A 15,098-nucleotide genomic window follows, 5' to 3' on the forward strand; every position below is an offset into this window, starting at 1 on the left:
TAGTCAAAAATGAAGAAGTTAAACTTTAAACATCCATGACTTAAACACTTTATCCAGGATAAAAGCCACATAGCTGCACCTGCAAGGTGAATACAGCTGGCAAAAGAAAAAGTGTTTGAATGCGTACATTAACAGGTTTATGATATCACTGCCCCGTCTAAAACACGATCTGACTTCAATTACATTTGTCTCGAGTGTTTCGTCAACTTATGTGTTGCTTAAAATAATACTGAGTGTTGCACGGCCAGATACGGCTCAGCTGATTCAGATAAGGAGATATATGATACATTATGAAGTGATATGCCGCGGACTGTACTTAATGTACTCTGATCCGGTTACTTATGTTGTGGCCGATATTTAAGTAAGCTTTCTTAACGCTAATGTTATAATAGTCAGATTGCTCTGAAGATGGAGGTGATATTCTATTCATGTTCACGTTCACACAGTCGGTGATTTTTGCCGGCCGTCTTTCCTGCGACGGCAGTTTTTCTGTATTTCCTTTCTCCTGTAATATGACTTGATCGCTTTAAACTCCGCACACTGAGCTCTGATTGGTCAGCAGGCGGTGCTTTCACTGAGTTGAGCTCTTAGCCTGCAACCTAACCTGGTCCCGACCAGGTTAGCTGCTTAGCATATATTACCATGGAGATCTAGCCTGCTAAAAAGAGAACCAGCTTCGGATGACCGGAAAGCCGGAGTTTTCCCTGAATTTAGCCGGCTAAGCGAAAATCCTGCTTCGCAGTATACCCCCCAGGTGTGTCTAATTTCCTGATTGTTTTCAACTGTCACTCCTTGTGTGTCTCCTGTGCTCATCAGTGTCAGCCCCGCCCCTGATTGTTCCCACCTGTGTCTAGTTACCCTGTGTTTAAATTCCCCTGTCTCCCAGTATTCAGTGTCGGTTCCTCTTGTGATTTGGCTTGTCCTCGGTGAGTGTTCTGTTCTGTCTGTGTATATATAGCCTTGGAATAAAGGAATTATTTTGACTTTAATCTGCATTTGGGTCCTACCTGCTTCACACATCGTAACATTACGAACCGACCAACAATATGGGCCCAGCAGATCCTTTTGAGCAGGAGTTATTAGATTTTACTTTTTCTTTGGCTACCTGCTCTGATCAATGGATAGGAGCGGTCAGGGTTCAGCAGCGAGATGCTGCTCTGGCAGAAGCAGTCCACCTTACACTGAGGAATCAAAGTTTGGTGAAATTCTTACCTGCCAGGCTTTTGGATTACCTCACAATTTGTTTTCCCGATCCTGACAGACCCAGTTCTCCCAACTCCTCTTTTGACACCACACGCATTGGTGTGGTCTGTCTGGCGTCAGCCCCTGCTTCTCACCCAGTGTTTGCTACTGTCCAGGAGCCATTCGCTGGTACTCGTCTGGACTTTGGAGGTCCACGGAGCCTCCAAACAGCTCCTAAAGGAAGGGGTCGCAAGGCCAGGTTGGCAGCACGAGCCCAAAGGGCCAGGGTTCCAGAACCAGTTCAGCCCCCAGCAGCCATGGTTACGGACCCAGTTCTGGCCCCAGCAGCCATGGTTCCGTGCCCCAGTACCATCCCACATAGCCATGGTACCGTGCTCCAGTACCACCCCACACAGCCATGGATCCGTGTTCCTGTTCCCTGCCCAGCAGCCATGGTTCCGGCTCCAGTGCCGGTCCGAGCAGCCATGGTCCCTGCTCCAGAACCGGACTTTACAGCCATGTTTTCGGCTCCAGAACTGGACCTTTCAGCCAGGATTCTGGCTTCAATTCCGGCCCCAGTCCCGGTCCCAGCAGCCTTGGTTCCAGACCCAGATGTGGCCCCAGCTGCCACAGTCCCATCTCGAGTTCCCTCTCGAGTTCCCTCCTCTAGTCCCTCCTTTAGTCCCTCCTCGAGTCCCCTCTCTAGTTCCCCTCTCGAGTCCCCTCTCGAGTTCCCTCCTCTAGTCCCTCCTCTAGTCCCTCCTCTAGTCTCTCCTCTAGTCCCCTCTGGAGTCCCCTCTCCAGTCCCCTCTCGAGGTCCCTCCTTTAGTCCCTCCTCGAGTCCCCTCTCTAGTTCCCCTCACGAGTTCCCTTCTCTAGTTCCTCCTCTAGTCCCTCCTCTCTCCTCTAGTCCCCTCTGGAGTCCCCTCTCCAGTTCCCTCCTTTAGTCCCTCCTTTATTCCCTCCTTTAGTCCCACCTCTAGTCCCTCCTCGAGTCCCCTCTCTAGTTCCCCTCTCGAGTCTCCTCTCGAGTTTCCTTTTCTAGTTCCTCCTCTGGTCCCTCCTCTAGTCTCTCCTCTAGTCCCATCTCAAATCCCTACTGAAGTGCTGTTGGAGGTCCCGCAGACTACTCTTCTGCCGGGGGTCCTGCCAACCCCGTGTCCTGTCTCGTTGGAGGTCCCGCCGTCTGCTCTCTTGCCGGGGGTCCTGCCAATCCTGTGTTCTGTGCCGTTGGAGGCCCCGCCGACTACTCTCCTGCCGGGGGTCCTGCCGGCCCTTTGTCCTGTCCCGTTGGAGGTCCCGCCGTCTACTCTCCTGCCGGGGGTCCTGCCAGCTCCTTGTCCTGTCTCGTTGGAGGTCCCGCCGACTACTCTCCTGCCGGGGGTCCTGCCAACCCTTTGTCCTGTGCCGTTGGAGGCCCCGCCGACTGCTCTCCTGTCGGGGGTCCTGCCAACCCTTTGTCCTGTCTCGTTGGAGGCCCCGCCGACTGCTCTCCTGTCGGGGGTCCTGCCAACCCTTTGTCCTGTCTCGTTGGAGGTCCCGCTGCCTACTCTCCTGCCGGGGGTCCTGCCAACCCTATGTCCTGTGCTGTTGGAGGTTCCGCTGGGGTTCCTGCCAGCTCCATGTCCTGTCCCGTTGGGGGTCCCATTGACTACTCTCCTGCCGGGGGTCCTGCCAACCCTGTGTCCTGTCCCGTTGGGGGTCTCGCCGACGACTCTTCTGCCGGGGGTCCTGCCAGCCCTAGGTCCTGTGCCGTTGGAGGTCCCGCCGACTACTCTTCTGCCGGGGGTCCTGCCAACCCTATGTCCAGTCACGTTGGGGGTCCCGCTGTCAAGTCTTCTGCCGGGGGTTCTGCCAACCCCTTGTCCTGTTCAGTTGGAGGTCCCGCCAGCACCGGTCTCGTCGGAGGTCCTGCCAACTCCTGGTCCTCTTCCGTGGGGGATCCTGCCGAAGCCTGTCCCACCGGCTCCGGTTCCTGTTCGTCCTCCGGAGCTGATTGGCCTTCGCCCCACCTTGGACTCTGCCTTGCCCCCGGGCCGTCCGCCCGAGTCCCCTTTCTCGGCTTCTGCCTTGCCCCCGGGCCGTCCGCCCGAGTCCCCCACCTTGGACTATGCCTTGCCCCCGGGCCGTCCGCCCGAGTCCCCCTTCTCGGCTTCTGCCTTGCCCCCGGGCCGTCCGCCCGAGACCCCTTCCTGGTCCTCTGCCATGCCCCTGGGCTGTCAGCCCAAGACCCGTCCTCCGGACCCCCTCCACCCACCCTGGTGGCCCTAGTTTTGCCCTAGTCTTTCATATTAAACATGATCGCTGGTAGATAGCCACAGAAGATGTAACACAGTTTAATCTGGGCGGATCCCATTTTCCCATGGGCGAATCACAGTTTACCTGAGAGGATCACAGTTTAACACAGCTGAAAACTTCTCCACGCTGCTTTCAAACTGTGAGTAAAGAACGTGTGCTTCACTTGGAGGCTGTCTGAAGGTGTACACAGGTCTCAGATGGACTTGGTATCACATTAAGAATGATATTCAGTAATAAGTCTGCCAACAATAGCTGGTTTAAATGATTTATTGGAGCTCGCAATGTTTTGAACAGACATCCCCAGTCAACTCGTTTTTCTTGTTGTAGTCCTCGCTGTTCGCGTCCGGATATCGCCATCGTAACCACAACCTCACACACTTGTACTGAATGTGCATCAAAGTGTTCCTATCCAGCCAAATATACCAAAAGATTTATGTAAACGACAGAAGAAGCGATCGAAATGTGTATTTCAATCTGTCAACCAGTTGATCGGGGAATCAGTTAAACCGGAACACCGGCTGTTGTTATGCTTGCTGTGACGTTACATTAGTCCGTTCTCTGCTTGTAATCATGCCGAAGCTTCAAAGTTGTATTTATCATCTGAATTTGCTGACACAAGTTTAATATTCTGAAAGCCAAGACTTTGTTTATTTGAAAACATGAAAACAAACTGTCTTTTATATAAAATTGAAGTATTATACAATTAAAACTACATTTTGCTTTAATCCCATGTAATTGTAGAATGAACACAGTCTTCCTTTGCAGATGTATAAGTCAGGAGTCTTGAGTAGTCAGCATTACCTAGAATCATTGGACACATTTGTACATATTATTTTCCACTTGTTACCATTGTGAGTCTATTTGTATGCAGCTCTGCGTGATTTTGTGGCTACAATTCAGGCTAATACACTACCAGAGGTGGATAAGTACTCAGATGTTGTACTTGAGTAAAAGTAGAAGTACTCAGATATTGTTTGAGTAAAAGTAGAAGTACTCAGATCTTGTACTTGAGTAAAAGTAGAAGTACTCAGATATTGTACTTGAGTAAAAGTAGAAGTACTCAGATATTGTACTTAGTAAAAGTAGAAGTACCAGAGTGTAGGAATACTCTGTTACAGTAAAAGTCCTGCATTCAAAATGTTCCTCAAGTGAAAATAAAAAAGTATTCTCATCTAAATATAGTGAAAGACAGTAAAAGTAGTCGTTGTGCAGATTGGTCCATTTCAGAATAATATATATGATATGTTTTATAATGATTGATCATGAAAGTGTTCTCAGAGCTGGTGAAGGTGCAGCGAGTCTGAATGACTTTGTATACTGCAGGGTAGCTGGTGGATTTACTCCGGGTGGAACTAAAGTCTGATTCAACACTTGATTAGATTTCACATCATTCATCTGTGAAGTAACTAAAGGTATTAAATACATGTAGTGGAGGAAAGTACACCATGTACCTCTGAACTGTAGTGGAGTAGAAGTACACCATGTACCTCTGAACTGTTGTGCAGTAGAAGTACACCATGTACCTCTGAACTGTAGAGGAGTAGAAGTACACCATGTACCTCTGAACTGTAGAGGAGTAGAAGTACACCATGTACCTCTGACTTGCGTTCACTACCAACAATGAATCAATAATGTATTGAAAAGTTATTTGGCTGATTGTTGTATATCGGCTCAGCCAGGTTATATGGGAGGCCTAGTCTACGTCGTACAGGTCACTAATTTTGAAATATTAAACTTAGTTTTCTTTTCTTTAATTTTTCATCCTCGTGTAGAATGCTATCACGAAACACACATTTGGTTGTTTATAGCATAAAGAACATCTGATTTAATGTGAGGTAGGGAAATAATCATTTGAGTATGTGTATATAAATATGTAATGTACAACAGCTGTAAGATGCTTGGAAAGCTGGAAAATGCACCTTGAAAAGTGCTTGAATTTGACTTTGGAAAAGGTGTAAGAACCCTGCTTATAGTACTTGTAATGAAAAGATCGCAATGTAGATCAAGTCAGGAAGTTCTCCCAGCAACATTGTTATTATTTGTTGAGCTTTTTTATTGCATTTACAGGTTATATATTCCAAAAGTTAAACAAAGATATTGATAACAGATCCAATAGCTTTTTGACAAAGCTGTATGTGTCACAACAAACATGCCAACTGTGCAACATGTGTCTAGTGAAAATGTTGTGCTTTTCAATGTTGTTCAAAAAGACAATAGCAGTGTTTTAATATTAAAGCTCTGTTTTGATATTTGTAATTTTACTTAGCTTGCAAAGAGCGCACGCACAATTGACTTTGTTCCAAAATGATTAAGACCATATTTGTATCATAGTGCTCCTTAATGCTAATTATCATTGTAAAAAATGTCTGTGCTGACCAGCCATATGAAGCATTATGATACTTGACCTTATACATCATGATCTATGATTTTGTGATAAAGCAATCTGAATATTTGTGAGCGCTTGTAAATGTGATAAAAGCCTTCAAACTTTTAAAACTTTGTTCGTAAAGCATTATAGGGAGGCGTGTGGCGTGTGGCGTAGTGGGTTGTCCGTAGGTGTTCGGATCAGGGGGTCACAGGTTCAAACCCCGCTGCAGTCAGCATGTCGTTGTGTCCCTGAGACACTTCACCCCAAAGTGCTCCTGTGGGGATCGCCCACAGTATTGAGTGTGTGAGTCGCTTTGGATTAAAGCGTCTTACAAGTGACATGTAATGTAATTATAGACATACAGTACGTGTAAACAAGTGTTATCAGAACTGTATACAGCAGTATCATATTTATGAATAACTCATTCATGTTTGACAATCAGAGTCTACTTTCCAAATGTACCACAGGTTTCAAATGTTCTTTTCTTGTGATGCATGGGCACTTCATGCTGTAGTGATGAAAGACAACACAAATAAAACAATAATTAGATTTTCAAAAGGAACAAATAAATAGAAATAGACTGATGACACCATCATAACATCCTCTCAGATTGACATGGATAAGGACAATGAGGGACGCTGGGTTTTGGTGGTTATATTAAAGGTACCATGAAGTTTTCTTTGTTCTAATTCATTGCTATAAGTGAATACATATATTCAAACACTGCTTTCTTGGTATGAATGTGTCAACAAGGACAGTTTAAGTATTGAGAGTGTTTTGCACGTTTCTTTAAATCTAATACTCAGTGTAATTTCTGTGTTTTATAATGTTGATGAAGAAATAGTTAATGCTAGATACCCACCTTTCTCTCTTTTGCATTTGCTGAATAGTTTGAGGTAGAGGTTTTCCAAAACTTTCCGGCAGGTAAAGAGCTGCAAAGGCAGAGACAACAGCCAGAGTCCCCAGTATGATATAAGGCAGGTACTCAAAAGATTCCCCTGAATAAGGAGAAGGCAAAATCAGGAAGAGGAAGATCCGGGGTCCGACACATGTGCACTATAAACATGTACAGGATGTGAAATCAGAGCATCCTAAATATTGAAATGCCAGCTTATCTTCACAAATTCAATATGTTAAGATAGGATCACACAAATATCTACGATGAAGACGAGTTGACTCACTCAGCAGTAACAAAAAAGGAGCAAGGCAGTTTCCTATTCTGGAAACAGTAATGCAAACGCCTTCCGCTGTGTTCCTGAGCACTGTTGGGTAAAGCTCTGCAGTGTAGGCGTACATCAGGGATGTACCGCTGGTGATAACAAGTTTACCCAGCATCTCCAGAGCGACAGCCAGCTCTGATAAAGCTGAAACGCAAGAAATGGATTAACAACAGTGTTTTTTATCAAATGTTCTCCTTTGCTTGAGTGACTCCAAAGCTTTATTCAAGTCCTCCTCTTTCTCTTAGCAATTATTCCACTTACAAAGCCTTCTTAAAAAGGAACTCTCTCTCTCACTATATATATATATATATATATATATATATCAAATTAACACCAAACCAAAATGTGCACATTTGGTGCTCGTAATATCAAGAATTATGGTTTTAAATTCTAAGTGATGGCACGAGAAGTAAGTGGGAGGGAAGTGACCCCTAAGTCCCTTTCTTAATTCGGCATCATTTCTGGTTTGATCCCAAGAAAATCTCTCAATGAGGAAAAAGAAGGCCAGCCGGGTCCAGATGTATGTCTCCCCCTCTCATCATGTAATGTAAAATCGACGAGCTAACAGCGTTAGCCTGGAGTCAGATGGAATATTTGGAGTGCAGTTTACTTTGATAATGAGAACATGGCTGTACCAGGATATATCTAATGACAACATTTCCATCCAGCTTCACCACGTCTTCACCATGAGCCTGAGTGATCAGAGTAGAGATGGGCGAGTCATGATTCATCCGGATCATTAACCCGGATCCTAGTAATGAGCCGGTCGTGACGAGTCTCCCTCTCGATTAACCCGAGTCCTTTGAGTCCTACACCTGATGTGACGTAACAATTAAAACTATAAATTGCGTCACTCTTTACTCTCTTTATAACGTGTACAATCACATTACAACGTTGTTGTATCCAGAGATCCAGCAGACTCGTCGCCATGCACGAATCAACAGCAAATTCAGCCCCTCCTCCGGCTCCCGCGAGAGTCCCGTGAGCCTTGAGTGAGCCGTGAGTCGTTGGACTCGCGGGAGCCGTGAGTGAGCCGTGAGTGAGCCGTGAGCCGTGAGTGAGCCGTGAGTCCGCAAATCTCTGAGTCTGCTGCGACTCGTCGAGGGAGCCGTGGGACTCGCGGGAGCCGTGGGACTCGCGGGAGCCGTGCGAGCCGGAGGAGGGGCTGAGTCTGCTGTACATTCGTGCATGGGGACGAGTCTGCTGGATCTCTGGATCTGCTGCCTGCTATAAGTTACGGCTCTGAGTCCTCGTAGGCTACTGGTCTCTCTCGATCATTGACCTGGATTCACGGATCCCGCGATTTTTCCGGCTCTAAATTAAGTTTCAGTGTAGACTTCTAACAAAATGGTCATGTTGTGCAACAGTCTCCTCAGGAAATGCAGCTATTATTACAGGAGACTCTCCTGTAATAATAGCTGCATTTCCAATAAGGAATCGGATCTTACTTGGAAACTCGTTTATTTTGAACATGGCACACAAAAAGAAACAAATTATAGAACATTTCAAAACAGTTAGAATATATAAAATGTAATTATAAAATTATTATTATTATTATTAAATGAAAACACAATTGTGCAAAATTAGCTTAAGTACAGGAACATATTAAAATAACTATATACATATAATGCAAAACACTTATTTTTTAAAATGCACACACACACACATGTTTTATTAAAGCAAAAGACACTGTGTAGCGGAGGTTAATGTAACGTTAGTTTAATATGCTGGTTAAATGCAACAACTTTTCGGTTTCACCGGTAGGATTTCTACGGTCTTGGTCATGCTGACTCATATGACTCAAATGACTCAAATGACTCGTATGATCCGGATCTCTTCAATGATTGACTCAGAAGACTCCGAGTCCATAAAATGATCCGGATTTGCCATCTCTAGATCAGAGGGTCTCTGTGCTGTGGAGGACGCTCGACCTTGTTCCTGTGCTTAAGACGCTGCGTCCCAGTGGCTACTCTCATTGCACATTGTTACTCTTACCTCCTATGTTTGTATAAATAGTTATTGACTTTAGTCCAATATGGTGCACATGTAATAAAACATAACTTCCCCCCGGAATAAATGAAGCATTCTGATTGATTGATTGATTGATTGATTGATTGATTGATTGATTGATTGATTGATTGATTGATTGATTGAACTGCTTACTTTCAGGCACCAGTTGAATGAGAAACAGAGACACTCCACCAAGGAGTAAGATAAAGATGACAGAGAGTCGACGTGGGAAGTATTTCAGTGCCAGCCAGCAGGACATGTAGGCTGGTACCTCTGCAGCTGCTGAGAGGAAGCAGCTGATGTAGGGGTTAGCATGAAGCCGGGATGTGTTCAGGGACAGGCCATAGTACCCAATACTCAAAGAGAACCTGGACATACACAGACCGAAGAGATGTTTGTTATTAGGTTATGAATATATTCAAAATGTATGATCCAATATGGTTATAGAGAGCTTTGTCAAATGGGGCAACTTCAATCATTAAAGCTCGATATGATCAAAACCAAGGAGCAGGTTGTGGAAAAAGAACACCATTGTAGGAAGTTGTAGCCATGACAGTAGACATTGCTACAGATATAGATGTTGCAGCTAATGTTACGAGTTTATGTTGTGATTTTTTAGTCTACCAACCACTAAAAAGGACTTGACCCCACATAGCATCATTCTTCCATTTGCACACACAATAAAACACAAACACTAATGGCAAGAGCTGAAATGCCAGATGCCAACCTACTCATCAGGACCGTTTAAGGGCCAAGTGCTTTGGAGGAGCCGAGGAGTTGTACCTGCATTCCAACTGTGGGTATGAATTTAGATCTCATTATCTTTCTTAATCAGATATCAATCTGTAAGAATCATCTGCTAAACTACTTTAATAGGTATGCCGGTGTGATCTAAAATTCAATATGATGGCTGGGGAGTTGTAATAAAGAACACTACTCATCACAGTAATGTGATCACTTCTTCTGCTAATGCATTACCTATTGAGTACATTCTGCTGTCTTTCCCCAACTGCTTCTGTTTACCAAGGAGCTTCACTTGGAGGTTTGGGACCAACTACTAGGAGTTACAAGTTCAGCAAAAAGGACATGAACCCTGTTCAGAGTGCATACTCACCACACCAGGCAGAGAATGACAGTCGTGCTTCTGACGCTTTGTGTCTTCACCAGGCTGATAACATTGAGGTGTTCCTGAGGGTCATCATCCTGCAAGATAATACAAACATATAAAAGCATCAGTTTTACCAGCAGCTAGTTATGTTTTAGCTAGTCTGTAACCTACCACTTTGGTGAAAAAGTAAAAATGTCGAACTGTAGGAAAAATAGCTATGACATTTGAAAAAGGACTGCTCTTTACAGAATAAATAGTACTATTAAAGTTGGCCTTAAGCATATCAATTGGCTCCTGTGTCTTCACAATCAGGGTTCGAGTTACGTGGGAGCCAATGGGAGCTGAGCTCCCATAAGGAGGGGCCTGAGCTCCCACGGACCCAGTGAAATCAAACATCTGTGGGGGTCGCTAATATACATTAACAACCTTTATTTTGATCACAAATAATGCATTTTTTCAATGTAATGAGTATTATTTATGTTAACGAGGTAAATAGGCAAACAAAACAATGTTTTCCAAAAGAACTACGCATCGTATTCTCTCTTGAATGACAATATGCCTGCACTTCACCTCTAACGTGCGCAATAAAATATTGCGCAATCTATGCCTGTGAGGCTGTGAACGTGCTGCGCGCGCCCGAAGAATGAACCGTTATATCAACAGACATTCAAATATATTGACAAGATACACACATACATACTACGAGTACCGTAGGCTATCAGACGATTACCATGCCGCCCAAAAAAAGCCGACGGGGTCTACAAGCTAGTTTTGGTTTTCTCACAAAGAAACAAAAAACAGCTTTTGACAACCAAAATGCACCTGCTAGCGTGACAGCTAGCACTAACCTTGCTGCTACGGAGGATGCCGTCTTTGCTGCTGAAAACAGACCACTTTGGGCTATTTTATCTGCGCAAAGGTATGTGCGTGTCTGTCTGTCTCTCTGTGTGTGTGTGTGTGTGTGTGTGTGTGTGTGTGTGTGTGTGTGTGTGTGTGTGTGTGTGTGTGTGTGTGTGTGTGTGTGTGTGTGTGTGTGTGTGTGTGTGTGTGTGTGTTGGACCACGTAATTAGCAGTGAAGTCAGTCTCTCTCTCTCGTTTTATCTGCGAGAGCTAATTTTTGTATGTTCTTTAATTGGTATAGCTCTTACGTTGTTATTGATTGTGTACGAGTTCATGTGTTTGAGCATGCGCAGTCTGTCCTGAAGTTGTGGAGAGAGTAAAACGTAATAAACGGAGGCGCTGTTTGTGACGCTCCACAAGTACAGAGTTCCTGAGTTTTTGTAATTATCTTTGAAGCCCTAAAACATCAGACACTAATTGTATACTCGCAAGGGTGTGCAATATATACCATTATTTGGAGTCTGCACCCCCAAGGTGCGCAATACATTATTGCGCAATCTATGCCTGTGACTGCGTGCATGCGCGTGCAGGCGCAGGCATGCGTTAGTTTTAAAGACCCCCATAGAGCTCAGTTTATATCTCGAACCCTGTTCACAATCCTATTCAAGTCAGACTCACTTGTGCACTGTAATCTTTAAAGATGACCGTTGGAGCCTCAACTCTGTTTGTCTTAGCCGCCTTTCTCACTATGGCCTCGGCCTCCTCCACTCTTCCCTGAGAGAGCAGCCAGCGAGGAGACTCCGGGATAAACCTTCCTCAGCATTAAAGACAGAAAAAAAAGTTAACCAGTGGGTTTAACATATAAAACAAAAAGGAAGATTAAGTTAGAATATTTTAGGGAAATAACCAAATTGTTGTTACCCTCTCCTGACATTTTGCCGTTATAAGTACAACTTACCACCAGAGAGGGATGTAGAGCACGCCAGGTAGAGAGATAGCTAACAAGAGAGATTTCCAGTCCCTTAAAAAAAAAGCTACGAGAGGCAGAATCATGTAGCCAATGGCATAGCCCAGACACACACCCATAGATGAGAATATGACCCGAACATCGCCAGTCAAGATCTCAGTGCCTGTAGACAAAGAGAAATGTATGATGGAAGCAAGATGTACACGGCAAATATATGCATATCATTCAGAATCAGACATGTCTTTAAATAGTACTTTTCTTTGTTACAAGAGCATTTACCCAAAACAAAACCAGATACATAGTTGGATATCTGTCCCAAACCATTGAAGAAAATGAGGATGGTGAAAACCGTCCAAGAAGGTGAAAAAGCTTGACAGAAGGAAAAAGTTGTCTGAACTGCCATGGTGGTGAAGAAAACAGGCTTTCTTCCAAACCTAGAGTGAGAAATCCAGATGATAGAATACAAATTATACAAAATAACATACTAAATATAAACGAGAAATGTTTCATCAACTGTATGCATTATGTACCAACATAAAATGTAATACTGAGGAAAACGCCTGTTGGATTTGTAGATTTCTGTACCTGTCTGAGAGCTGTCCTGAGATGAAGGATCCAACAAGAAATCCCAGGAAGAAAGCTGTGGAGGTGAACGGTGGCTTCCACTGATCACTGCACACCAGGTCAAACTGGAATATCCATACATGAAAAATGTATCAATGAATACAATGACCAAAGGAATCCATGTCAAAAACAACCTGATGAATACAAGTACAATATTCAGTAGCTGACTAGGATGCTATACTTAACAGCTCCGTGATAGAATGGTTATCTGTTTGAATGTATAACCATTTTGTCAAAGCTGCAAATGGTAGTATGTGAATGTGCATGGTGTGGGGGAAACTGCTGTGTAGCAATGCAGGAGGAGTCACCGACTCAAAAGGAGACACGGGGAGAGCTGGAGCTTTGACGTCAAACACTGATGGCTTTATTTAGGAGCTTCGGCCGGAGAATTCACAAAACAAGTCCAAGAGCCAGAGGTTCTGACTTCACGGTAGAGTTGCCACGTCAAATCTGAAGAACTCACCAGAACTACCCCAGACCCATGTGTTTAGCTAGTTCAGAGAGAATAATCAACATAGAATCATAACACCTCTATCAGCTGACGCCAACAGGCAGGAGCAGGGAGACAGAACCCTGAGAGCACAGCAGCCAAGGTTACAGGTGCGTGTGCTCAGTCAGGACAGTTCGAACTGATGAACTGGGTCAAAGTTATGGGCCTTGGAAAATATTTCCCCAACAGTTATTTCCCCAACACATGGTATTTGTAGAATTGTATCCTTGTATCAAAGGAATTCTCTATCATAGCATAGGAAATGAAGAAAAACAACAGCTCAAACATCCTTTAAACAGGATTAACTGGGAACATGTTATTCTTATCACCCATTAATCAGTTTAAACAGGTTATTATTTTACATTTTGAATGGCCTTTCCAGCTTCCCTTGGTGAGTTCAGGCCATCTTTTTTTAAATTAGCAAATAGTCTTATGAGAACATGACTAGCCCTTCATATGTGTACAGAGATCACCTTGTAACTTGTCACCTATTTAGTCCATAGATCTAAAATTCTAGAAATGTTAAGAATAGAGTCTGCTCTCTACAGCTGAAACTATAGGGACACACACCTCAGAGACCAGAGTAGACTGGTAGATGTCTTTGCTGTAGCTCCACCCGTCCACACAGCCCTCCTGCTCCAGGTCGGTGAGGTTGACGTCCCTGCCAGGAATGAAGCCCTGAGCAGAGAGGTTTCTGACCACATCCAGCCTGTACCTGCTGCATCTGCTCTGCTCCCGTTTCCCATTCACCACCTAACAGTCACATTAACGTTATTACTGTTATAAGCAAACATGTAATCAAAACAAACCTACCCATGTCAAGTGTGGTGCCATACCGTGTAATAAAAGAGTAGTATATTTATACTTTTTACTCACTACATTTATTTTACAGACTTAGTTACTGGTCACTTTGCAGATTTAGTTTTAAATTAATATATGTTATTATAGGTTAAGTTAGCCAGTGTGTGTATAAGACAATTCAAATAAACCCCACCTTTACCAAGTCCAACATTGAAGTTATGAACATATCAAAACATGAATAATGATAATACAATTATATAAACTATATGGTGCTTATTTGTGTCATTCTGTATGGAGGAGTACTTTTACTTTTGGTACTAAGAGTATATTTTGATGCTAATACTTCTGTAGCTTCACTGAATGCAGCCCTGCAGAGTATTTGTATTTGTTTACTTCAGTAAATCATCCGATTTATTTTTCCACCCCTGGATTCAACATTATGGCATTGACAACCGTGTCCTTGCATGACCTTTTCCACCACAGTCCAAAGTATAGAGACTAACTGATCACTTGATTCCTTTAAATCTTTACAGCAGACTCGTAAAAAAAACATGCTGCACATCTGAACAAAAGTATTGTGAAAACAAATTAACATTTCATTTCTGGTTTGGCTAGTGTAAGAATTCATAATGAGGGAATAAAACTGCTACATTCTTCATATTTGTATTACCTCTATCGGGATGATTGCATCGCGCCAATCTTGAGTCAGGTTTTCCTCAGGAATCAGGCAGTGGTGTCTGGGAATGTCTGTCAGGAAGACAACAGAGAAAGCGCCCAATCCATTGGGCACGATGCTGGCACTGAGCAGGAAGAAGACAACCTGCTGGAAACGTCCCCACTGACCCAGAAAAGCAGTGGACTCATCGTAATCCTTCATAGCCTGAGTATTAAAGGTGGGGTAGGTACATTTCAGAAACCGGCTCGAGTGCACTAAAATTTGAAAGTACACAGCCGAAAAGAATCTGCCCCTTCCTTCAGACTTCCTTACAGAGCACCTCCTCCAACACACATGAACTCGCACATGACTTAGGTTGGCTATATAGTTCAGGGGAATTGTAAACCATACAAAACAGATAATTACCTGTCCAAGAGAAAAAGAGCGACCACGGCGTCAGATTTCAACTCGGTGTGTATGGGGGTTATTCCCTATCTTTATTCAAGAGCGTGGTATTTAAATTTGAGAGCATAC

General features: G+C 44.0%; 1 protein-coding gene across 3 annotated transcripts; it reads right to left on the bottom strand.

Moving 5' to 3' along the window:
* Positions 1-5,533: 5,533 nt before the first annotated feature.
* On the bottom strand, positions 5,534-14,807 carry LOC117458940 (organic cation/carnitine transporter 2-like). Of its 3 annotated transcripts, none has more exons than XM_071205499.1 (11): positions 14,580-14,807; positions 13,679-13,861; positions 12,580-12,683; positions 12,274-12,428; positions 11,986-12,157; positions 11,706-11,838; positions 10,193-10,266; positions 9,232-9,446; positions 7,030-7,212; positions 6,711-6,846; positions 5,534-6,356 (listed from the first exon to the last, which is right to left on the bottom strand). In XM_071205499.1, the coding sequence occupies exons 1-11, from the start codon at positions 14,784-14,786 to the stop codon at positions 6,287-6,289; spliced, it is 1,632 nt and encodes a 543-aa protein (XP_071061600.1). In that variant the 5' UTR covers positions 14,787-14,807; the 3' UTR covers positions 5,534-6,286. The 3 variants fall into 3 exon arrangements, with proteins under 3 accessions (XP_071061600.1, XP_071061599.1, XP_033955581.1); XM_071205498.1 differs by having other exon boundaries at positions 10,193-10,281; XM_034099690.2 differs by lacking the exon at positions 7,030-7,212 and having other exon boundaries at positions 10,193-10,281; positions 14,580-14,805.
* Positions 14,808-15,098: the final 291 nt, after the last annotated feature.

The sequence above is a fragment of the Pseudochaenichthys georgianus genome, chromosome 14 (genome assembly GCF_902827115.2).
Source record: "Pseudochaenichthys georgianus chromosome 14, fPseGeo1.2, whole genome shotgun sequence".
Lineage (NCBI taxonomy): Eukaryota > Metazoa > Chordata > Actinopteri > Perciformes > Channichthyidae > Pseudochaenichthys > Pseudochaenichthys georgianus.